General features: G+C 42.0%; 1 protein-coding gene across 5 annotated transcripts in view; it reads left to right on the top strand.

Moving 5' to 3' along the window:
• The window catches only part of acacb (acetyl-CoA carboxylase beta), a 172,334-nt gene extending 149,151 nt beyond the window's left edge, over positions 1 to 23,183 (top strand). For 4 of the 5 annotated variants that reach the window (XM_063034605.1, XM_063034603.1, XM_063034604.1 and 1 more), the window contains 12 exons: positions 2,612 to 2,722; positions 3,650 to 3,793; positions 4,618 to 4,738; positions 5,007 to 5,103; positions 11,073 to 11,169; positions 11,539 to 11,674; positions 12,539 to 12,716; positions 12,870 to 12,982; positions 13,086 to 13,240; positions 15,004 to 15,174; positions 17,613 to 17,749; positions 21,257 to 23,183. In XM_063034605.1, coding sequence (XP_062890675.1) covers positions 2,612 to 2,722; positions 3,650 to 3,793; positions 4,618 to 4,738; positions 5,007 to 5,103; positions 11,073 to 11,169; positions 11,539 to 11,674; positions 12,539 to 12,716; positions 12,870 to 12,982; positions 13,086 to 13,240; positions 15,004 to 15,174; positions 17,613 to 17,749; positions 21,257 to 21,383 — 1,587 coding nt within the window. In that variant the 3' untranslated portion in view covers positions 21,384 to 23,183. Of the gene's footprint in view, positions 1 to 2,611; positions 2,723 to 3,649; positions 3,794 to 4,617; positions 4,739 to 5,006; positions 5,104 to 11,072; positions 11,170 to 11,538; positions 11,675 to 12,538; positions 12,717 to 12,869; positions 12,983 to 13,085; positions 13,241 to 15,003; positions 15,175 to 17,612; positions 17,750 to 21,256 lie in introns of those variants that run through there. The other variant, XM_063034610.1, reaches the window with a different exon arrangement.
• The last annotated feature ends 1,104 nt before the right edge of the window (positions 23,184 to 24,287 follow it).

Here is a 24,287-nt window from a genome sequence, read left to right on the forward strand (position 1 = left end):
TGTGTGTTGTGCTTTGGATCTCCAGCATCTACAGATTTTTTTTTTCGTGTGGGTGATAGGCTGCTTTGCAAGGATACACATGTAATCTACAGTCTATTGATCTGATGAGCTGGGGTCTGGTGCTCCTTCAAGGTTAAAAACTCAAATAATATTTGCAAAAAGTGACTTCAAGAAGTGAGGTGAGAGTGATTGCCCTTGACATCATGGCAGCACACAACTGAACGTAGCATCAAGCCTGAGGTTTCTAGGCTTCAAAGGCAAAGCAGCCCAGCAGCTAAAGTCAAACCTCATACAAAAGAACATGATCATAATTGTTGGATATCAATCATCACAGACCCAGGACATCATGGCAGAAATTCCTCAAAGCATTGTTTGGGACCCAAACGTCAACTGTTTCCCAAATTAAGAAAAAGAAACTTTTCAGTCCTGAAGAAGAGTCTCGGCCCAAAACATCAACTGTTTATTCATTTCCACAGATGCAGCCCGACCTGCTGAGTTCCTCCAGCATTTTGTGTGTGCTGCTCAAGAAATCGAGATGTTTGCTGATGATTGTGCAATATTCCAACACCAACTTCCCAAGGCAATTAGAAGTGGGAAATAAAAGGCGGATTTGCCACCATACACTCAAATTTGAAAAACAAATATAAAAGAAATTAATACCAATCAGATGGATTTCTATTTGGAGTTGACATTTTTATAAAAATTGGAAGACAGTTGGGCAATTTCTTAATTTAATTTTTAAATACACATCATTCACTTCCAAATCCCTCTGTCATTTCCCTCAGTATTGTTGCAATTTCTCTCTCAACCCTCAGCTAGCTGCATTCCTTCAGTTCTGGCCTCTTCAGCATCTCCACTTAGTTAATGTTTGGACTGATCAGTATAGGTGGAATGCATACAAAACTTTTTATCATCATCTCAGTACATGTGAGAGTAATACACTATTTACCAGTTAAAAAACCAATGCTTTGGAATTCCCTCTGTCACCTTGAATCTCTCTTGCCTTCTTTATGATACTGCTCATGACCCACCCCTTTGCAGATGCCAAGTTCTCATGTACTCAATATTACATTTAACTTGACAATCCTTCTGTGAGGTGTCTTAAATATTGAGAATAGTTGTCTTAATTATGTTTTTGCAATTGTGGGGAATGGAATAAATGGTTAGAGGATTAAATTGAATTACAGAGGCACTGAAATTATAGAAGTTAATTTAATAATTGCATTGTCAGGATTCTTATAATTTTTCATGGATAGTAATAAAGGTTAGTTTATAGTGAATTAAAGTAAAAGTGTAATAAACAAATTATATTCATTTATTTAGAGTAATATATATGACAGTATTTGGCAAAAGTCTGCACGTAAAAATTCTGTGAAGTGAAAATATATTGAAAAATAATCAATTGAAAAGTTTTTGAGTATCAAATGAATTACTATAAAGAGCAGTAAACAGTAAATAACTAAATCAATCAAATCAATATTTGGTGTGACCACCTTTGGCCTTTGGAACTGCATCAATTCTCTTTGGTACACTGTTGTGCAGTTTTATAAGAAAATTGGCTGGTAGATTGTACCAAGCATCTTGGAGAACTTGCCACAGTTCTTCTGTAGACTTTGGCTGTTTCGCTTGTTTCTGTTTTTTCCAACTAATCCCAGGCAGCCTTGATGATGCTGAGATCAGGGCTTTGTGGAGGACATGCCATCCGAAACCATCTTAAGAAATCTCGCATGCCTAAGACTTTTGCATAGTACTATATATGTACAGTATATTCCCTTTTATCCATTGAGGCTTTTCCTGAGAATTAAATAGGACCATAATACCATAAGACATAGGAGCAAAATTAGGCCATTCAGCCTATCGAGTCTGCTCCATTATTCCATCATGGCTGCTCCTAGATCACACTCAACCCTTCTCGCCATATCCTTTGATGACCTGACCACAGTCTGTGGAAGAGCATTCCAAAATTCACTACTCCCTGGCTAAAAAAATCCTCCTTACCTCTGTTCAGAAAGGTCCCCCTCAATTTTGAACTGTGCCCTTTTGTTCTGGATGCCCCCACCATAGGAAGCATCCTCTCCACATCCACCCCATCTTGTCCTCTCAACACTCAGTACGTTTCAATTGTGTGGGGTTTCCCCACACATTCTTCTAAATTCCAGTGAGTACAGGCCCAAAGCCACCAAATGCTTCTCATATGTTAACCCCTTCATTCCTGGAATCATCCTTGTGAACCTCCTCTGGACTCTTTCCAATGACAACACATCCTTTCTGGGATATGGGGCCCAAAACTGTTGACAATACTCAGTGCACCCCTGGGCTTCGCCCCTCCCCCTTTCTTTCTCCCAAGGCCTCTCATCCGTCCCATGATCCTCTCATATCCCTTTTGCCTATCACCTGTCCAGCTCTTGGCACCATCCCTCCCCCTCCTGTCTTCTCCTATCATTTCAGATCTCCCCCTCCCCTCCCACTTTCAAATCTCTTACTAGCTCTTCTTTCAGTTAGTCCTGACCTAGGGTCTCGGCCCGAAACGTCAGCTGTACCTCTTCCTAGAGATGCGTTCACCAGCAATTTTTATGTGTGTTGATTTAAATATTTTATATGTGATTCGCAGGTAACGTGTCGTGCAATTGGAATCGGAGCATACTTGGTGAGATTAGGACAACGCGTCATCCAAGTGGAGAATTCACACATTATTCTCACTGGAGCCAGTGCACTGAACAAGGTCATAATAACACTTACCTGTTTCTGTTAGAGCTAGCAAAATGGAACTAAATTTCAATTTACATGTGCCTAGTGGGCAATGAACAGAACATATTCTGAGAGAGTGAAAATCAAGTATAACTACAATAAGTCAGGGTGTTGTGCTTTCTTTCCAAGCAATTGTATTCATATTCTGTAAAGAATATATCTATGAAGCCATTGAATCTCCAGTTGGAAGGATCCTATTGGTAATTAATTAGACATTAATTTCAGTTTAGAAATGAGCAGAAAAGGACAGCAGGACAAGACTGTCACGGATACGTTATTTAGATCTTAATCTAGCCTCCAAAAACAAAGGAAGATTGATCTTTGCAGTAAAAAGTTAAAACACTTTTTTGAGACAGAATAAAATGTATTTTGTTCTTTATGGAACGATAGTGTATTTCACCTGAAGCACCAACAAAAAAACTTTAATAAATAAAATACATTTTGTTTTCGAAACTGAAGGACCACCCTGATTTTCACTGACTCACAAGATTTCTCTCTTTCCTCATTAATTTTTTGAACTTTTAGTAGCTATTTTTAATTTCTTCCTATTGTTTCTGGAGTGAATACTAATTCCAGAGGAGGTTCAAGTCACAGTGGTGTAGTGGTTAGAGTAACGCTATTATGGCACCAGCGACCTGGGTTCGATCCTGCTGGTGTCTGTAAGGAGTCTGCACTGTGTAGGTTTCCTCTGGGGGCTCTGGTTTCCTCCCACATTCCAAAGATGTAGCTTAATTGGCCACATGCGCAGTAATTGGTCATTGACCCTATTACCATGCCGTATCTCTAAATGAATAAACAAATGAAAGTTGTAGGCTTCCATGATCACAAAGAAAGTGGCTGTGCTCATTTTTATTCTCACCCTTAGTACTCAGGTCATTGTTTGTTTTAATATTCCTGACAGGTTCTTGGTCGTGAAGTGTACACATCCAACAACCAGCTGGGTGGAGTTCATATAATGCACAACAATGGGATTTCACACATCACTGTTCCTGATGATTTTGAGGGAATTTATACCATCTTAGAATGGCTTTCTTACATGCCTAAGGTATTCCCCTGAAGGTTTCATGTTTAACTTTGTGGGACTACATTTTGGAGTGAAAAATGGAAGTTCCTTTTCAACTGTTGAAAACTTCTAAATTTGCAAATTTTTTGAAAGGTTAAATGAATGAGTCAATTAATAAGGTCAGTGATATAATGTCTATTTTCCAAGCAAAGAACTATGTTTGTTTTGTGGGAAAGGGAGAAAGGAAGAATTTAAGAAATGCCATGAATATTCAGACATAAGTGAAGAAAAATTAAAGGGATATTTCTTCTGTCTCTTTCAGTTAAGAAGTATAAATAAGCTATATTGTTTCAAACTAAATCTTCCTCTATCCCTTAAGACTTCTTTTCTTTCTCGTACAGAGGATGGGAACTAGTAAATAGGGTCTGATTCTACAGGTGTTATTTGTGTTCAATATTGAAAGGTTTAATGATGGTTTGGTTTCCAATAGGGCTTTTCCAAGCCTCCAGTAGTAACACAAGCTAAAATACATTTTTAAAAAATTATTCTTTTCAATTCAGGGTTAGTTGTGTTTTAATCAGTTGGACCTTACAAGTGGATAGTTAAATCTGAATGTCAAGAATTAACACTTGTTAAAACAAACACAAACATACACCATCACTAGTTATTGAACAAAACATTTTGGGGATGAGGTAAATTGCAATTCTGTGTGCACCACAAGATAGTCCCACCTTTCCCTGCTCCTGCATGTACTAGATCTAATAGGTTAGTTTTTAATTTCTGTGTTGTTAGGTTGTCTTGCATTATTCCTTTTGGGATATAGACTGAAATAATCTGTGGGTGAATGTTTCATTCTGTTAATACAGAACAATACAAGCCCAGTGCCTATAATCTCCCCCAAGGATTGCCCTGAGAGGGAAATTGATTTTGTACCAAGCAAAGCCCCATATGATCCTCGCTGGATGCTGGCTGGCAGACCTCATCCAAGTAAGGAAGCATTCAGAATGTTAAAGATGATTCACCACCCATCTGCAAAGTAATGCAATTATAGATTGTGGAACTCTAACAGTGATATACAAGTATTCAATGAGTAAATCTCTCAATATTATGTCATTCAAGTTATGGATTATTTGTAAACAATGGGGAAATACTTAACCAAATAGCAGAAAAGACAAATACTGAACAGTCCCCAGAATGTGAATGTACTGACTTAGGGGAGCAGATTGTTCCTTACACCATTTTCCTTCCTCTACAGCTGTCAAAGGTGCTTGGCAGAGTGGTTTCTTTGACCATGGATCCTTCAAGGAAATTATGGAACCCTGGGCACAGACTGTAGTGGTGGGAAGAGCAAGGTAGGAGCTACTAAACTGCCACTTCGATAGTTTTTTGAGGCTAAAGTTGGGAAAAGAACAGATAAATACTAGCAGCTTTAATCTGTACCCTGTGCTTTTCTCCCATGATAAAGTTTCCATTTAAATGTAGAATATTTCCACTATCTCCTTCCTTAACTCAGGTTGTTCCACAGCCTTTCGTTGTTCCTAAAATTTACCCAAAATCTGCAATCATTTATTAGCATTGACTACTTCAGCTTCATCTTGCTTCCCAGAGTTATGGACCATGGGGTTCTAACTTCATCTTGCATTTGTAAATTACATTGAACTTGCAATGTATTTCTCAAAGAGAATTAGAACTCCCATTGTGGTTATTTCATTATGAGCTCTAATTTATTTATGAAACACTCTAAATTAATGTTCATTCATCACCCGTGTAACTTTGAAATGGGTGTTGGGGTGGAGATACGTCTCTACCAAAAGAGGTGCAAGGTGCTCCTTACCTCCGCTAGCCTGCAGGTCACCCTTGGGCAAGGTGTAGCACCTGCTTATCCCTCCGCCTCCAGTCAGGGTCTTTTAAAGCCACGGGATCAGATGGTGGATGGTCATATGAGCAGTTGGTTATGTGACCACTGATGCCAGGCAGACAATCTCTGAAGAGTATTGATAATGGTTGGAGTCACCCATCTTGTAAAGACAGTGCCCAGAAGAAGGGAACAGCAAACCACCTCTGCAGAAAACTTTGCCAAGAGCAAACATGGTCATGGATAGAGAAAAGAATCAGAACAAAGCGAAGGGGATCTTCCCCACAGGTAACGATCATGATCGGCCATGTCACATCACAGGGCACATGACGATGATGATGATCAAGTTTGAAAACTAAATGCAGTCGATGACTACAATGCTGCAAAGGAGATTATGCTGTGTTAGCTTTTCAGATATCATGAATTTACATCATAACCCTGTATTTCTCAAACATACTCTCAAAATGAATTGGATTTGAAGTGTTATAACTTCTATGTTGATAAATTTGTCATACCCTGTAGATTGCTACATTTATTGCCAGTTTAGAGCTGTCTTACATTAAAACTGCATTGGTTGGAATTTTGAGATTTTTTTAATAGAGAAACATAGAAACATAGAAAACCTACAGCACTATACAGGCCCTTTGGCCCACAAAGCTGTGCCAAACATGTCCCTACCTTAGAATTGCCTAGGCTTTACCCATAGCCCTCTATTTTTCTAAGCTCCATGTAGCCATCCAGGAGTATCTTAAAAGACCCTATTGTTTCTTAAAAGACCACGTCTGCCGGCAGCCCATTCCACACACTCACCACTCTCTGCGTAAAAAACTTACCCCTGACATCTCCTCTGTACCTACTCCCAAGCACCTTAAACCTGTGCCCTCTTGTGGCAGCCATTTCAGCCCTGGGGAAAAAGCCTCTGACTATCCACACGATCAATGCCTCTCATCATCTTCTACACAATGAAAAGGGACATTCCAAATAATAAAATTATTTTATAAATTAATTAATTAAACCAAATAAAATGCCAATTTTGAACACTATGAAAAGTACCTCAAAAATAATTTTTAAAGTATTTTTTGCTTTTTAAACTACCTGATTTATTTCAGTAAAATGGATACTTTGTCGTCGTTCTTGTATTTTGAAACAATATGCTAATTCATGAGCAACAACAAGGAAAATCCATATGTAACTATGCAAAATATGCTGATTATACACTAGAAGATGGTAGTAAAAATTCCTGATGACTGTTTGAAAAATTTGGAAACAATATGGAACGAAGAAACAATTACTTCACCAGTTCTGAGCACATTTGTTTCAAACTCCTTTCTAAATATGGATACGTGCAACTATAACCTCAGAATCTGCCACAAGAAGACTACTGGATTTATTTTTGTTTTTTTGCTGTCTGGGCATTTAGTGATCGAACATCCCTAATGTATCGTTAGATGATATTGCTGAGCCACCGTCTTAAACCTCTGGTGAAACCATCCCTATGTTGGTGTTGGACAGGGAGTTCCAGGATGTAGACACAGCACTGACGAATGTTGATGTATTTCCAGGTCAGATAAGTGTGTACTTTGGAGGGCAGCCCACAATGCCATACGACTTTGTCCTTAGAGACATTGGTTGTAGTTCTTGAGAGGTTCAAGTTCCAAGGCACGTTTATTTTCCAAGTATGTATGCAGTATACAAGTCTTAAATTTGCTTTCTCCAGACAAACATGAAACAAAGAAAACTATGGAAGGCATTCAAAAAAAATCAAACTCCACACGTACAAAAAAAAACACAAATCATGCAAACTACAAGAACATCAACCCCCCACACACAAAAACACAAATCATGCAAACTACAAGAATATCAAATCCCCCCACACACAAAAACACAAATCATGCAAACTACAAGAACATCAACCCCCCACACACAAAAACACAAATCATGCAAACTACAAGAACATCAACCCCCCACACACAAAAACACAAATCATGCAAACTACAAGAACATCAACCCCCCACACACAAAAACACAAATCATGCAAACTACAAGAACATCAACCCCCCACACACAAAAACACAAATCATGCAAACTACAAGAACATCAAATCCCCCCACACACAAAAACACAAATCATGCAAACTACAAGAACATCAACCCCCCACACACAAAAACACAAATCATGCAAACTACAAGAATATCAAATCCCCCCACACACAAAAACACAAATCATGCAAACTACAAGAACATCAACCCCCCACACACAAAAACACAAATCATGCAAACTACAAGAATATCAAATCCCCCCACACACAAAAACACAAATTATGCAGACTGCAATAAGAATATCACCACTACCTCTACCAGCCCTTCTCCCCCCACCCCCCGCGCAAGGAAACAAACAAATCTCACAAGTGGCAACCAGAAAGAACGGGTGAAAACACAGAATATAAAAACATAACACTGAACGAATTCACAACAACTACAATCCAATCCATAAATCGCAGATTCTGAACTTCGGTACCATCCTCTGACAGCGTCACAGGAGAGACAGCGAGAGAGAGTCCATTCAAATACAGGGGTTTTCCCTCGGGAGCAGCAAGCGAGAGGCTGGCAATGGTGCTGAACGCTCGCCTCGATGTTTCAATCTTCTTCAATGCTTTAATCGGCAAGATTGGTGAAAAATGGAGTTGATCATGGACTCTAAGCCTCTAGACCTTGCAGCTGCTCACCTCCTGGAGTCTTCTTGGAGACAACAGAGGACCAGATCATGCAATCAATCTTCCAATTGTAGATCACAGGCTCCCACTGTACCAGAAACATATGCAAAATGAGAAGAGGTGAAAGAAACAGTTCTCTGAACATTGTGGAAGATAACATCCAAGGTAGTGTTGTTTACTGACCCTGTCTGGGCGCTGTTGGAGAGGCCAGGGTGAGTAACTGCATTACGTTTTTTAGACGGGTACACACTCCAGCCATTGATGAAGGTCCAGAATGTTTCAGATAGAATAATCAAGCACCAGCTGAAACATTCGGAAGGCTGTCAAGCAGGTGACTTTGTCTTAGATAGTCCTAAGCTTCTTGAGACTTAAAGTTACACAGCATGGAACAGACCCTTCAGCCCATCTGGTAATTCTGACAAAGAGACCTCATCCAAGCTCGTCTCATTTGCCAGTGTTTGGCCCAGAAACCTCTAACAGGAAGGAGCTTTAGAAGGAAATTAGCAGAGCCAGAAGGGGCCATGAGAAGGCCTTGGTGAGCAGGACTAAGGAAAACCCCAAGGTATTCTACAAGGATGTGAAGAGCAAGAGGATAAGACGTGAAAGAATAAGACCTATCAAGTGTGACAGTGGAAAAGCGTGTACGGAACCGGAGGAGATAGCAGAGATACTTAATGAATACTTTGATTCAGTATTCACTATGGAAAAGGATCTTGGTGATTGTAGGGATGACTTGCGGTGGACTGAAAAGCTTGAGCATGTAGATATTAAGAAAGAGGATGTGCTGGAGCTTTTGGAAAGCATCAAGTTGGATAAGTCGCAGGGACTGGATGAGATGTACCCCAGGCTACTGTCAAGGGAGGAAACCGCTGAGCCTCTGGCGATGATCTTTGAATCATCAATGAGGATGGGAGAGGTTCCGGAGGATTGGAAGGTTGCGGATGTTGTTCCATTATTCAAGAAAGGGAGTAGGGATAGCCCAGGAAATTATAGACCAGTGAGTCTTACCTCAGTGGTTAGTAAGTTGATGAAGAAGATCCTGAGAGGCAGGATTTATGAACATTTGGAGAGGTATAATATGATTAGGAATAGTCAGCATGGCTTTGTCAAGGGCAGGTTGTGCCTTACGAGCCTGATTGAATTTTTTGAGGATGTGACTAAACACATTGATGAAGGAAGAGCAGTAGATGTAGTGTATATGGATTTCAGCAAGGCATTTGATAAGGTAGCCCATGCAAGGCTTATTGAGAAAGTAAAGAGGCATGGGATCCAAGGGGACATTGCTTTGTGGATCCAGAACTGGTTTGCCCACAGAAGGCAAAGAATGGTTGTAGACGGGCCATTTTCTGCATGGAGGTCGGTGACCAGTGGTGTGCCTCAGGGATTTGTTCTGGGACCCTTACTCTTCATGATTTTTATAAATGACCTGGATGAGGAAGTGGAGGGATGAGTTAGTAAATTTGCTGATGACACAAAGGTTGGGGGTGTTGTGGATAGTGTGGAGGGCTGTCAGAGGTTACAACGGGACATCGATAGGATGCAAAACTGGGCTGAGAAGTGGCAGATGGAGTTCAAGCCAGATAAGTGTGAAGTGGTTCATTTTGGTAGGTCAAATATGATGGCAGAATAAGTATTAATGGTAAGACTCTTGGCAATGTGGAGGATCAGAGGGATCCTGGGGTCCGAGTCCATAGGACGCTCAAAGCAGCTGCGTAGGTTGACTCTGTGGTTAAGACGGCATATGGTGTACTGGCCTTCATCAATCATGGAATTGAATTTAGAAGCCGAGAGGTAATGTTGCAGCTATATAGGACCCTGGTCAGATCCCACTTGGAGTACTGTTCTCAGTTCTGGTCACCTCACTACAGGAAGGATGTGGAAGCCATAGAAAGGATGCAGGGGATATTTACAAGGATGTTGCCTGGATTGGGGAGCATGCCTTATGAGAATAGGTTGCGTGAACTCGGCCTTTTCTCCTTGGAGTGACGGAGGATGAGAGGTGACCTGATAGAGGTGTATAAGATGAAGAGATGCATTGATCGTGTGGATAGTCAGAGGCTTTTTCCCTGAGCTGAAATGGCTGCCACAAGAGGACACAGGTTTAAGGTGCAGAGGAGATGTCTGGGGTAAGTTTTTTACTCAGAGTGTAGTGAGTGCATGGAATGGGCTGCCGGCAATGGAGGTGGAGGAGGAAATGATAGGGTCTTCTAAGAGACTTTTGGATAGGTACATGGAGCTTAGAAAAATAGAGGGCTGTGGGTAAGTCTGGTAATTTCTAAGGTAGGGACATGGTTGACACAACTTCGTGGGCCGAAGGGCCTGTATTGTGCTGTAGGTTTTCTATGTTTCTATGTTTTTAATCCTTTCCAAGCCATGTACTTATTCAAGTGTCTTTTAACATGTCCAAAATTAGATGCCAGTTGCCAGATGTTTGTTAAGAGAACCATGTGATGTTGCATGAGTTGGAAGAAGCTTTACTGTACCCAGATTCAGTGTACGGATGGGTAGATGTCCGTTCTTAGTCTTTCTCCTGCAAGAATGTGGTACTGGGAGACTTGACAGGCCATGTCAGAAGGCATTGAGATGTCAGCGCGTGGGCTGGGCCTGCGGTCGGATTTGAACTCGGGTTTCTGCATTGTTTGTTCAGATCTGGTAATTTACCCACTGGACCTCAGCATACCAGTGGCTTCTTTAGAAGAAATGTTACCTAACTTCAATAATCCTGAACTCGGGCCCCTCGTTGTTTTGCACAGGTTAGGAGGAATCCCTGTGGGAGTGATTGCAGTGGAAACTCGGACTGTTGAAATGACGAACCCAGCAGATCCAGCTGACCTGGAATCAGAGTCAAAAGTGAGTAAGTAATCTCCATGGATAAAGTCACACAACACACTGGAGGAACTCAGGAGGTCAGGCAGCATCGTGCAGGGAAATAAGCAATTGATGTTTTGGGCTGAGACCTGAGTTCTGATAAAGGTTCTCAGCCTGGAACATCAACTGTTTATTTCTCTTTATAGATGCTGCCTGACTTCCTGAGTTCCTTCAGCAATTTGTGTGTGCTGCTCAGCATCTGCAGAATCTCCTGTGTCTCCATGGATAAGCAATGTTTTAGAACAAAGGCAGACAGCACCTTCTAACTGAGAAGAGGAAACCTACTCATTGGGTCAATCAATGAGGAGTGCTCTTGACAGGCTACTGATTAGAGTTTCTGTTATTTAACAGATTGTTCAGCAAGCTGGACAGGTGTGGTTTCCAGACTCTGCTTTTAAGACAGCACAAGTTATTAAAGACTTCAAGCGAGAGCGGCTTCCTCTCATGGTTTTCGCTAACTGGCGGGGATTTTCTGGTGGAATGAAAGGTAATCTTTATGATTGTCATTGAACCTTAGGGTCATAGAGCACAGAAACAAGTGGTCTGGTCCACCATGTCTATGCCAGCTGATGCTCCTATCTATACTTGCCCACATTCAGCCCAGAGTCTTATTCACCTTGGTGACTCACTGCTCTCTATTTTTGTTGAATGAGCTAGCTTCCTTCGTTGGATCTCCAGCAGCTAAAGGTTAGAGACAAAGATTGGCCTTATTTGTCAATTGAAACGTACAGTGGAATGCTTCTTGTGCCTCAAATCAAATCAGCGCGGTTTATGCTAGTCCTGACGAAGGATCTCAGCCTGAAACGTCGACTGTACCTCTTCCTAGAGATGCTGCCTGGCCTGCTGCATTCACCAGCAACTTTGATGTGTGTTGCTTGAATTTCCAGCATCTGCAGAATTCCTGTTGTTTGTGGTTTATGCTGGGAGCAGTATCACCATTATTCTGGTGCCAAGATTGCATGCCCACAATTTACTAACCCCAACTCAATATGACATTGGAATGTGAGAGGAAACCTACATGGTCACAAGGAGAACATACTAACTCCTTACAGATAACAGCAGGAATCGAACCCTGATCAGTGATCGCTGGTGCTGTAAAGTTATTGTGCTAACTGTTACACCACTGTGCCATCTTCAGGCAGTCTGACATATATCAATTTAAAAGGTAGGCTATTGAACTGGGAGGTAATGGGCTTCCACTTTTGTTCATTATGTGGTGACAGTGACTTATTTTGACATTTCTCATGTTGAATTTCTTTTACTTCATTTTCTAAAGTGCAGTCTAGACTTGATGGCTGAAATCAACCTTAAAAACAATCTTTAAGTCCATTTTCTTGTCTTTTGCTTTCAGATATGTATGATCAGGTTCTGAAGTTTGGTTCCAGTATTGTAGATAGTTTAAGGGAATTCCAGCAGCCAGTGCTGGTTTACATTCCCCCTCATGCTGAGCTCCGAGGAGGTTCGTGGGCAGTTATTGATCCAACCATCAATCCACTTTACATTGAGCTGTATGCGGACAAAGAAAGCAGGTACCATACAAGGAGAATGACATCCATAATCTTCTGCTCTGAGATATATATATCTGACTTATTTTTGGATTTGTTGCAAGTCCTCCGATCAGTTCATTGGTAATTATCTTTGGAGCACACTTTAGAAACTTCTCCCTTTCACTCATTCCTCAGAGGAGGTGTGCTGGAACCTGAAGGAACCGTAGAAATCAAGTTCAAGCGGAAAGATTTGGTGAAAACGATGAGGAGGCTGGACACCATTTATTCAGACCTTGCTGACCAGTTGGGTAAGGACAATATTACCCTGCTATAAGAGCATGTTAATATTATACATGGACACTGCCTTCCTGGTGTGGCTGTCTGAGGTTTTCACTTATGTAACTTTTGTAGGTTCTCCTGAACTTTCTGAGCAAGCCCGCAAAGATCTAGGAGCCAAACTGAAAGCACGAGAGGAGTACTTATTTCCGATTTACCACCAAGTGGCAACGCAGTTTGCTGACCTCCACGACACTCCTGGTCGGATGCAGGAGAAAGGAGTTATTACAGTTAAGAAGAATTCACTGCATTTTCTTGGTCTTTACAGTAGTTCTTAAGTAGAAACAATGCCAAAATTTGTAATACAGGTTTAAAACCCTAGAATGAGCAACTAGTCCAAGCAGTCACTTTGTGTAAATGGGGTTTTATGATCACAAGAAGGCAAATGTGAAATGTAAATCAGTGAAACTACTTCCGCATTATTACTTCAGTATACCGAAGCAGGTTAATGTCTGTCAAGTATTAGAAAAAAGCAGTCCAAACTCCCACAAGTTATAGGCTTTCCATTATAGGTCCAAGTTTACTATTACTATGTTAGTCACAGAACACTACATTACAGAGACAGGCACTTTGGCTCACCAAGTCTGCCGAATCTGTCTATTCCCAGCGATCTGCACCTGGACTATATCTCTCCATACCCTTCCCATCCTATCCATGTACTTAACCAAATTTCCCGGACTATATCTCTCTATACCCCTCCCATCCCATCCATGTACTTATCCAAATTTCTCTTTAAACATCGACATCAAACGTGCATCCACCACTTCTGCTGGCACCTTGTTCCACAGTCATATGATCCTCTCAGTGAGGAAGTTCCCCTTAAACATTTCACCTTTCACCTATAGTTCTAGTCTCACCCAACATCAGTGAGAAAACCTTGCTTGTTTTGCTCTTACCCTATCTAGAACCCTCATAATTTTGTATACCTCTGCTAAATCTCCCCTCATTCTCCTGCGCTCCAGGGAATAAAGTCCAAACCTGTTCAACCCACCTCTGTAACTCTGGTCGGCTAGTCCCAGTAGTATGATTGTAAATTTCTCTGCATCTTTCCTGTAAGTAGGTGACCAGCACTGGAAACGATACTCCAAATTCAGCCTCACCAATGTCCTATATGACTTCAGCATCACATCCCAGCTCCAGGACTCAATACGTTGACTTATGAGGGTGAATGTTCCAAATGCTCTCTTTATGACCCTATCTACCTGTGATGCCATTTTCAAGGAATTCTGGATTTGTATTCCCAGATCCCTCTGTTCTACCGCACTCCTCACTGCCCAACCGTTCACCGAGCAGGTCTTGTACTGCTGTTCAATACTGAGTGTAGAGTGCGACTTTTAAACAACACTTCACTTTTGCAACCAGGATGTCAGTCGGGTGATGTGATTTCTCACCATGTTACTAATTTCATGACTATTTCATCCGACTGAAGTTCTGCCCTTGCCACCATAATCAGGAAGAAACTTCTCCTTCACTCTAATTAAATAAGTAACTTTCTTTTTGAATATAGTGCATGTTACCTACTGGAATAATTGTCCCATAAAACTGTTGAATCCAACGTTTTGTTTTGAGTAGCATCTTTCCGTCGGTGGTTTAATGGGTAAATGATTCCCACAGCCATTAACAAATGAGCCATTAATATGAAAGAGATTGAGGGCTGCAGGAGACGGAGGAATCCTTTGGTCAGTTGTGTCCACACTCACAAATTTGGTTGCCTCGTTGCCTTCCTTTCCTGGAAGAGCAGGCAATTCAGTCAGAGTTCCGGAGAAGACAAAGGCTGGAAGATAAGTCTGTATGATTTATGATCTCATTAAAAAACTCGCACCCAGCAGTGTATCTGTGATCTGCTACACTCTATTTCTTCAGCACACAACATTATTCATCTTTATCACTCATTATGATCATTGGGATGAATTGTGTCTACTGACTGTCCTCGTTTGGTACAACTGCTGTCAGGCCACCCTGGATCTGAACACAGCTGTTTGGTGCGTTTCAGGATGTCTTGGAGTGGAAGACCGTCCGTGCATTTTTCTACTGGCGTCTGCGCCGACTGCTGCTGGAGGAGGTGGCAAAACAAGCTATTATAAAAGCGAACCCGGAACTGAGTGATGGCCACATTAAATCCATGCTGCGGAGGTGGTTTGTAGAGACAGAAGGCACCGTGAAGGTCAGTGGAGAAGTCAGTATTGTCGATGTGGAAGCACAATCTGTCAATGCAGTCTTTAATAAGTTATGGATTATATTTCTGAATGTAAATTTATGCAATTTTATTTATTATTTATTTTTTGAGATGCATTACAGAGTAGGCCCAGCAACTGCCGACTTAACCCCAGCCTAATCAATTTACAATGACCGACTAACCTACTGACTGGTACATCTTCAGACTGTGGGAGGAAACCAGAGCACCTGGAGGAAACACACACAGTCACGGGGAGAACGTACAAACGCCTTACAGACAGCAGTGGGAATTGAACCCGAGTCGCTGGTACTGTAAAGTGTTGTGCTAATCACCAAACTGCCATGATGTCAACACTGCCCTAGACTGAACAGTGTTCTGGTCTGTCCAGTACCTGCAGTAAATACTGAACCGTTCTGACACAACAGAGAAACAATGACCTGTTTTCCTGTTTATCATCAACACACATGATTTTCAATGTGGTCTCATATGTTTTTATTTCTCTTTCTCTCAACTGCCCATCTATCATAATACCCGCTTCAATAATTAATTTCACATGGACCCACAACCTCACAACATATTGGTTAAAATTTATTTTCTAAAAAAAAATATTTTAGCTGTTTGTTTCCTTCAATCTCAAGAAGGAATCTCTTTCAATCTCTCCTTCATTCATCATTTAAATATCTCTGTTCTGTTTTGATGGAATGAACAGGGGAAGCTACTTCTCAGCTTTTTCTTTGGTCACACAAGTTTATCAATTAAAATGTCATGAACTGTGGAAAAAAAAGAATAATAAAGTTTTCTCTATCGAGTAGATTTATTGAACTATGAGGTAGTTTGACGTAGGCTATGACATTTGCTAAGCTGAAGATTCTCTTACAATAAGCAATTCGTACATGATGAAAAAATGAATTCTCCAGAGCAGAAGATTTATTTTTCTTGTACATGAGAGTCTCCCCTGCCAGGAAACCTATGGATGCTCCACAATTTGGTTTCATCCTTTTGGATAGATATGTGGGAAATATGTAAAGCTGGGATTCCAGTCCAGATGGCAATTGGTGAAATGGACGGGTATGAATAATGGCAAAAAATGATTCAGTTGATTTGTCTTCATGGATTAAGCAGAAGAAATTGTTAGTTTTAGAAGAAGGCAATGCTCACTGAATAAATTTAGGTACAAAGATTATAAATGAAACGTGAGTTGTTTACCATTTTATAATCACAAGAAACTCTGCAGGTGCTAGAGTTCCGGAGTAACACACACAAATTGCTGGGAGGTAGAAATATCTAATGCCAGAGGACATGCACTGAGAGTGAGAGAGGGTAGGTTTGTGGTAGAGACAAATACACCAGTGACTTTTAAGAGACACTTAGATAAACATGTTGATATGAGGAAATGGAGGGGTATGGACATAGTGCAGATAGGCCTTTTAGCTGGTTCAGCACAACATTGTGGGCCGAAGGGTCTGTTCTGTGTTCTATATATCTCAGCAGATCAGGCAGCATCTGCGAAAAGAGTAAAGGGTTGGCATTTCAAGCTAACACCCTTATTGTGTCCTTTTATAATCTCTGGTTTGGGAGAGACAATGCTTTGATATTGATAATAATGCAAAGAAAGTGTAAAACTTCCACAATCTACTGTTCCCTCTCTTACTCCCAGGCTTAAGCTGCTCACACAGAAGTAGAATAATCAGCATCAGAATCAGGTTTAATATCACCAGCGTAGTAATAAGTCAGCAAGAATTACAGTAAGATTTATATATATATATACACAGTATATTTAATACTGTATATTAAAGATTTATATATATATGCTGTATATATATATATATATACAGTATATTTAATAAGTTAAATTAAATAAGGAGTGCAAAAAGAGGGGAAGAAAGTAGTGAGGTAGAGTTCATGGGTTCAGTGTCCATTAAGGAATCGGATAGCAGAGGGGAAGAAGCTGTTCCTGAATCGTTGAGTGTGTGTCTTCAGGCTCCTGTACCTCCTCCCTGATGGTAACAATGAGAAGAGGGTAATGGGGGTCCTTAATGACGGACACTGACTTCTCACAGCACTGCTCCTTGAAGGTGGATGCTACAGAGGCTGGTGTCAATGATGGAGCTGACTGAGTTTACAACTTTCTGCAGCTTATTTCGATCCTGTGTAGTAGTCCTCCACCCCCCCACCAGATAGTGGGATGCAGCCAGTCAGAATACTCTCCACCGTACGTTTGTAGAAATTTGTGAGAGCCTTTGGGTGACATAGCAGATCTCCTCAAACCCCTAATGAAATAGAGCCACGGTTGTGCCTTCTTTGTAGCTGTGTCGATATGTTGGGCCCAGGATAGATCCTCAGGGATAAAACAATATTGTCAGCTGTGTGCTGGCGTTTTCCACAAGGGCAGTTAATGCTGATATTTTGGATGTTGTAATGTGCAGGCGTATCTGTGGGACAATAACCAGCATGTGGTGACATGGCTGGAACAGCATCTGAATGAAGAGGACGACACTCGCTCTGTAATACGGGAGAACATCAAGTATCTGAAGCGGGATTATGCACTAAAGCGCATTCGCAGGTCAGTGAATTTATCATTGCAGGAGGAGGAGAATACATAGTCGATGGTGAGCATTGTTCAGCTGAAGGCTTGATTACATAGTGTGTGTGTGTGTGTATCTGTGTGATGCTGTGTGTATCTGTGTCTCTGAGTGTATCTGTTTGTTGATTACATAGTGTGTGTCTGTGTTTTTCTGTCTGTGTGTGCATCTGTGTGTTGATTACATAGTATGTGTCTGTGTATGCATGTATCTGTCTGTTGATTACATAGTATGTGTCTGTGTATCTGTCTGTTGATTAATAGTGTGTGCGTGCGTGTGCACACTTACATTCATTTTCCTATTCTGACAATGTCTGGGGCCCTGAATGGCATTTCCACTCTCTGGACCTCAGAGATCCGGGTCCGGTGGAACGATCAAGTGTCACGAACCGAGGTCTTCCTTTGTTGCAGTGGGTGACCATAACATCTCCTGTTCCTTATCATTCCCTTTGCTCAGCACAGAGCGTTACAGTGCTGTCTTCCTAGCCAGTGAAACTCATCTGCCTAGTCTACTGGAGCTGACTTCGCGTGCTGGGTCAGACATGTCCCTGTCTCACCAGGGTATGAGGCCACCGGCTGCCCTCACCTGGTTTAGCCTGCCTGGCAAAGCCGTGTACCGGCGCGTGACCGTTGTTGCAGCCACTTGGAGACAGAGGTGAGAGCTGAGTGTCCAGTGGGGACCAAAGGTGAAGGAGGTGCCCTGGAATGGACACGACAAGCCCCTTCACCAGAGATACTACCCCACCCAGAATGGACACGACAAGCCCCTTCACCAGAGATACTACCCCACCCAGAGTGGACACGACAAGCCCCTTCACCAGAGATACTACCCCACCCAGAATGGACACGACAAGCCCCTTCACCAGAGATACTACCCCACCCAGAGTGGACACGACAAGCCCCTTCACCAGAGATACTACCCCACCCAGAGTGGACACGACAAGCCCCTTCACCAGAGATACTACCCCACCCAGAGTGGACACGACAAGCCCCTTCGCCAGAGATACTACCCCACCCAGAGTGGACACGACAAGCCCCTTCACCAGAGATACTACCCCACCCAGAATGGACACGACAAGCCCCTTCACCAGAGATACTACCCCACCCAGAGTGGACACGACAAGCCCCTTCACCAGAGATACTACCCCACCCAGAGTGGACACGACAAGCCCCTTCACCAGAGATACTACCCCACCCAGAGTGGACACGACAAACCCCTTCGCCAGAGATACTGCCCGGAAACTCAATACATCCCCTTACAAGGCAGCACATGTTTAAAAGAACATACAAGTATATGGATGTGCTGTAAGAAAGAAGGCAGTTGACTCAATTCCATTTGCCAGGGTTCTTGTTGCACAGAAGCCATAATTTAGTTTAGTGATATCTTTATCTTTATCCAATCAGATTCTTTTAAAAATTAAGATAGTCTAATGGGTCGCCTCCAGCCTTTTTCTAGGAAAAGGGCACCATTTCCTTGAGTATTTCTTAATAGGTGTAGCCTCTTAATTTTGTCCTTGACATTTGTTTTTTCTTACTTTTCTCCAGTATGCTTATATCGTTTTTTAACAATGAGGATCAGATTAGTACACCCTGTGGTCCAACCATTACCTCTCCACTATTAAATTCAGTGCTTTGTTACTTCAATCACGTTAGTCTGCTGGTGACATATACAGGAGGTTGGAATAGGTTAAAGGGACATGGGCAATTTTAGATTGTTTAGTTTAATATTGGAATAAATTACCAGCACAATGATGACCTGAATATGGAGCGGAGGCAGGTCAGTGCAGAGGTGCCGCAGTCTACAGCATGAGATCCAGTGACCTGGGTTCAGAGCTGTCCCTGGGTGAGTGGAGATTCCCTGTAGTTTTGTGACTTCCCCACCCCCTGATGCTCCAGTGTCCTCCCACACGTGTTGTTCAGTTAATTGGTTACCTTAGTGCAGGTGGGCAGCAGGTTAACTGTGGTGGGGTGCTCCAAAAGGGTAAGCAGAAGAATGGGCAACACACACACACAGAAAATGCTGGACAAGTTGGGCATCATCTACGGAGGGGAATAAACAGTCAGGAGAAGAACGGGACTGATGTGTGTGCTCTGAGAGCCAGCTTCGACTCTTTCGACCAAATGGCCTCCTTCTGACTCATAAAGCAATATGAGAAATAAACAGCATTTTGTATAAATTCAGAGTTGAACTTGGTTAACAAAACACTTGTCTGGCGCATATAAAATGATATGGAGGCAAGTGCAGAGTAACACTGAAAGAGTGCTCCAACTCCATTGGACACACACACACACACACACACACACACACACACACACACACAGGAACACAGACACACAGACACACCACACACACAGACACACACACACACACAGGCACACAGACACACACACACACAGGCACACACACACACACACACACACACACACACACACAGGAACACAGACACACAGAGACAGGCACACAAACACACACACACACACACACACACACACACACACACACACACAAAATGTTTCCATTACTTTCATTTCCAGCATCTGCAGATTTTCTCTTGTTTGTGATCTGACTCCATTAGTTCCATTTTATTGTTATGTGTTTAGTGAGTGAAAATAGGCAGTCTGTGTATCTCATTGACAGTTTTAGAGTCGGAGAGTGAAGCTGAACAAACATGGACTTCCATTAGACTCTACTAAGCAAGTCCCATTCAACAACAATGGCTAAAAATAAAAATAATTATCAAACTGCATCATGGTTTAAACTTAGCAGTAACTCACCAGGGAGTTATTTAGGCCCCCAGTACATTGAAGTGAAGAACCACATGGCCAACCCAAGTCGGAGGTATGGATTATGAAGAAAGACGGTAGAAACTTGGCCTCATTAGTTTGTCAGAGTTTGTCATCTTTATCATCATTATGACGTGGACGACCATGACCATGAATGTTCCTGACAAATTTTTCTACAGAAGTTGTTTGTCACTGCCTTCTACTGGGCAGTGTCTTTACAAGACAGGGTGACCCCATCTATTATCAATACTCTTCAGAGATTGTCTGCCTGGTGTCAGTGGTCACATAACCAGGACTTGTGATATGCACCAGCTGCTCATACGACTGTCCACCACCTGCTGCCATGGCTTCACGTGATATTGATCGAGGTGGGGGTGGGGGGGGCTAAGCTTGTGGTACACCTTGCCCGAGGGTGACCCGCAAACTAGTGAGGGGAAGGAGTGTCTTACACCTCTTTTTGTAGAGACACATCCCTGCTACCCATTATTCTTATAGTGGATGATACAATTCAGGAATGGGATAGAATGGGATGGTGAACACCAATATATCAGCCAGCACTGTACTTACATCAAATTGTCTATATGCTTGCTAGAGTGCCTTTTCAAATTTTTTGATAACCAAACCAAACAAGATGCAGGTAGAACTCTTGCATTGTTGAAGCATGATATTTAATACATCTCACTGTCCATTGCATTATGTTTTCAGCTTGGTTCAAGCAAATCCAGAAGTGGCAATGGATAGCATTATCCACATGGCACAACACGTCACACCAGCCCAACGCACACAGGTCAGTCATCTCTTAACCACCATGGATGACCCTGTATCACCGTAAGTGATGGCGACGCTGGTCACCGCCCACTGGATATATCATATCAGCAAGACTGAACAGGATTCATATCACATTCAAATTAAGAAACTGTGGGGAGGGGTAATGAGTTCAGAAGTATTGACCCTGTGCATTCTCCAAATCGTTTGCTGATGATCCGTGAACAAATACTGGTGGAAATTATATCCACAAGTGTGTAATTAATTTTCTGAGTCTTGGCCATAGGGCTCGTGGTGCTCTGAAAATAACTTGACTTTGGTGCAAAAGTTTGACATGTAATGGACTTGGTTTTCTACAGCGTGAGTATGCACACACTCAAGCAAACACCTTACCAGCCTTAGCGTCAGGAAGTGCCTTACTAATACTATTTGTACTAGCTGAATGATGTGTATAAAATCTGTGCTGGGACTGTTTTATACACTGAATAGCATAACAATTCTTGGAGTTTCTGGATTGTCTTTGCCTGTAAAGTGTAATTCAGATTGTGTATTTCGCAAAAACAAAACAAAACACTTGTTCCTTGTAAGTGGATGCCCTTACACTTCCTCCCTCACCACTATTCAGGGCCCCAGGATAGTGAGGCCTTCCAGGTGAGGCGACACTTTACCTGTGAGTCGGCTGGGGTGATATATTGCGTCCGGTGCTCCCGGTGCGGCCTTCTGTATATTGGCATGACCCAGCGCAGACTGGGAGACTGCTTTGCTGAACACCTATGCTCTGTCCGCCAGAGAAAGCAGGATCTCCCAGTGGCCACACATTTTAATTCCACATCCCATTCCCATTCTGATATGTCTATCCACGGCCTCCTCTACCGTAAAGATGAAGCCACACTCAGGTTGGAGGAACAACACTTTATATTCCGTCTGGGTAACCTCCAACCTGATGCCATGAACATTGACTTCCCTAACTTCCGTTAATACCCCACCTCCCGTTCTTACCCCATCCCTTATTTATTTATTTATTATTAATTTTTCCCCCTTTCTTTCTCTCTCTCTCTCTTTTTTCTCTCTCTGTCCCTCTCATAATAATTCCTTGCCCATCCTCTGGGCTCCCCTCCCCCTTTCTTTCTCCCTAGGCCTCCCATCCCATGATCCTCTCCCTTTTCCAGCCTCGTATCCCTTTCGCCAATCAACTTTTCAGCTCTTAGTTCCATCCCTCCCCCTCCTGTCTTCTCCTATCATTTCGGATCTCCCCCTCCCCCTCTCAAATCTCTTACTATCTCTTCTTTCAGTTATTCCTCATGAAGGGTCTCGGCCCGAAACGTCGACTGTACCCCTTCCTATAGATGCTGCCTGGCCTGCTGCGTTCCACCAGCATTTTGTGTGTGTTGCCCTTCATAGTCAGTTAAATATTGATTGTGTTGTTTAATAATGCTTCATCTTAAGTGATAAACTTTGATCTTATACAAAAACTTGCTACAATCTAACAATAGAAATTGTCATATTAAATATCCATTTTCCTTGTCTGAAAAAAACCCCTCAATCAAAATTCCTTGCATGAAACCATCATATTGAACATGATCTTTGTTACCAAATATCATTTTTTAATGATTGCTGCTGCAGGCAGTTCAGTTCAGAAGGCAAATTCTGCTCCTCTGAATAAATACAAATAAAATTATTCTTGCATGGGACCCAGCCATGGTGACTGCCAGTAGCAATAACAATTAAGCGAACACAAAGTAACCCAAAGCAACACAGACAAAACGCTGGAGGAACTCTGCAGGTCAGGCAGCATCTATGGACGGGGATAAACAGTCGATATTTTGGGCCAAGACCCTTCTTCAGGAATGAAAATGAACGGGGAAGATGCCAGGTGAGGTGGTGGGTGGGGGGGGGGGGTGTCGGGGGAAGAGGAGGAAGTGAAGGAGTACAAGATCAAAGGTGATTGGTGAAGCTTATAAAATGCTGAAAATTCATTCATCTGTAAGTTGGTGACCAAACTGAGACTATTCCTGCTCCTTTAGGTCTTTACAACAAGGAGATTTTATTTTGCCTGTGGCAGGCAAAATAAAACCATACCACTACAACCATACTTTTTATTTTCATCATTAACACTTTATAATTTTAATCACCTCAAGCACTATTACAAGACCCGGAGCATGACATTAAAGCGATGCCCAAGACTGATTCTCAAACAAGTTATTAGATAAAAATTGGTAATATTGCAAATAAGAGTATCAATATTGCCATATAGTTCACCCTGAGGATATTAATTATTGTTTTTATTGTAATTATGTCATTAAAATACATTATATACTCATTTTTTGAGTTAGGTTGTCCTTTATTTTATAAACGTGCCGGTGACTGCCTAGAAGTTGTTTTTTTGTGATAATGACTTCTACAGAGAACTTGATCTGGAAGTTTTCAAGCATAATAAATCAATACAATTGGCCAGCAATCTTCCCTCTGTAGAAACAGATTGAATTAAAAATAATGCAAAATGGTACAGGCTGATACAATATCTCCACCAACCAACTTTGAACTCAGTCCCTGTCATTTGATGCTGATGGTTGCATCATAGAGACTTGAGTATGGGTGGTCTCGGCCATGATTCTGATTGACTATCTCAAAAACAGGGGTCTCATCCTGGGACCCACAGATCCATAAGACCATAAGATATAGGAGCAGAATAAGGCATTTTGCCCATCAAGTCTTCTCTGCCACTTCATCACGGTTGATCCAATTTTCCTCAGCCCCAAGATCCTGCCTTCTCCCCGTATCCCTTTATGCCCTGACTAATCAAGAATCTATCAATCTCTGCCTTAAATATACATGCAGACTAGGCCTCCACAGCTGCCTGTGGTGACGAATTCCAGATTCACCACTCTGGCTAAAGAAGTTCCTCACTTCCATTCTAAAGGGACACCCCTCTATTCTGAGGCAGTGTCCTCTGGCCTGAGAATCTCCCACC

The sequence above is a fragment of the Mobula hypostoma genome, chromosome 27 (assembly GCF_963921235.1).
Source record: "Mobula hypostoma chromosome 27, sMobHyp1.1, whole genome shotgun sequence".
Lineage (NCBI taxonomy): Eukaryota > Metazoa > Chordata > Chondrichthyes > Myliobatiformes > Myliobatidae > Mobula > Mobula hypostoma.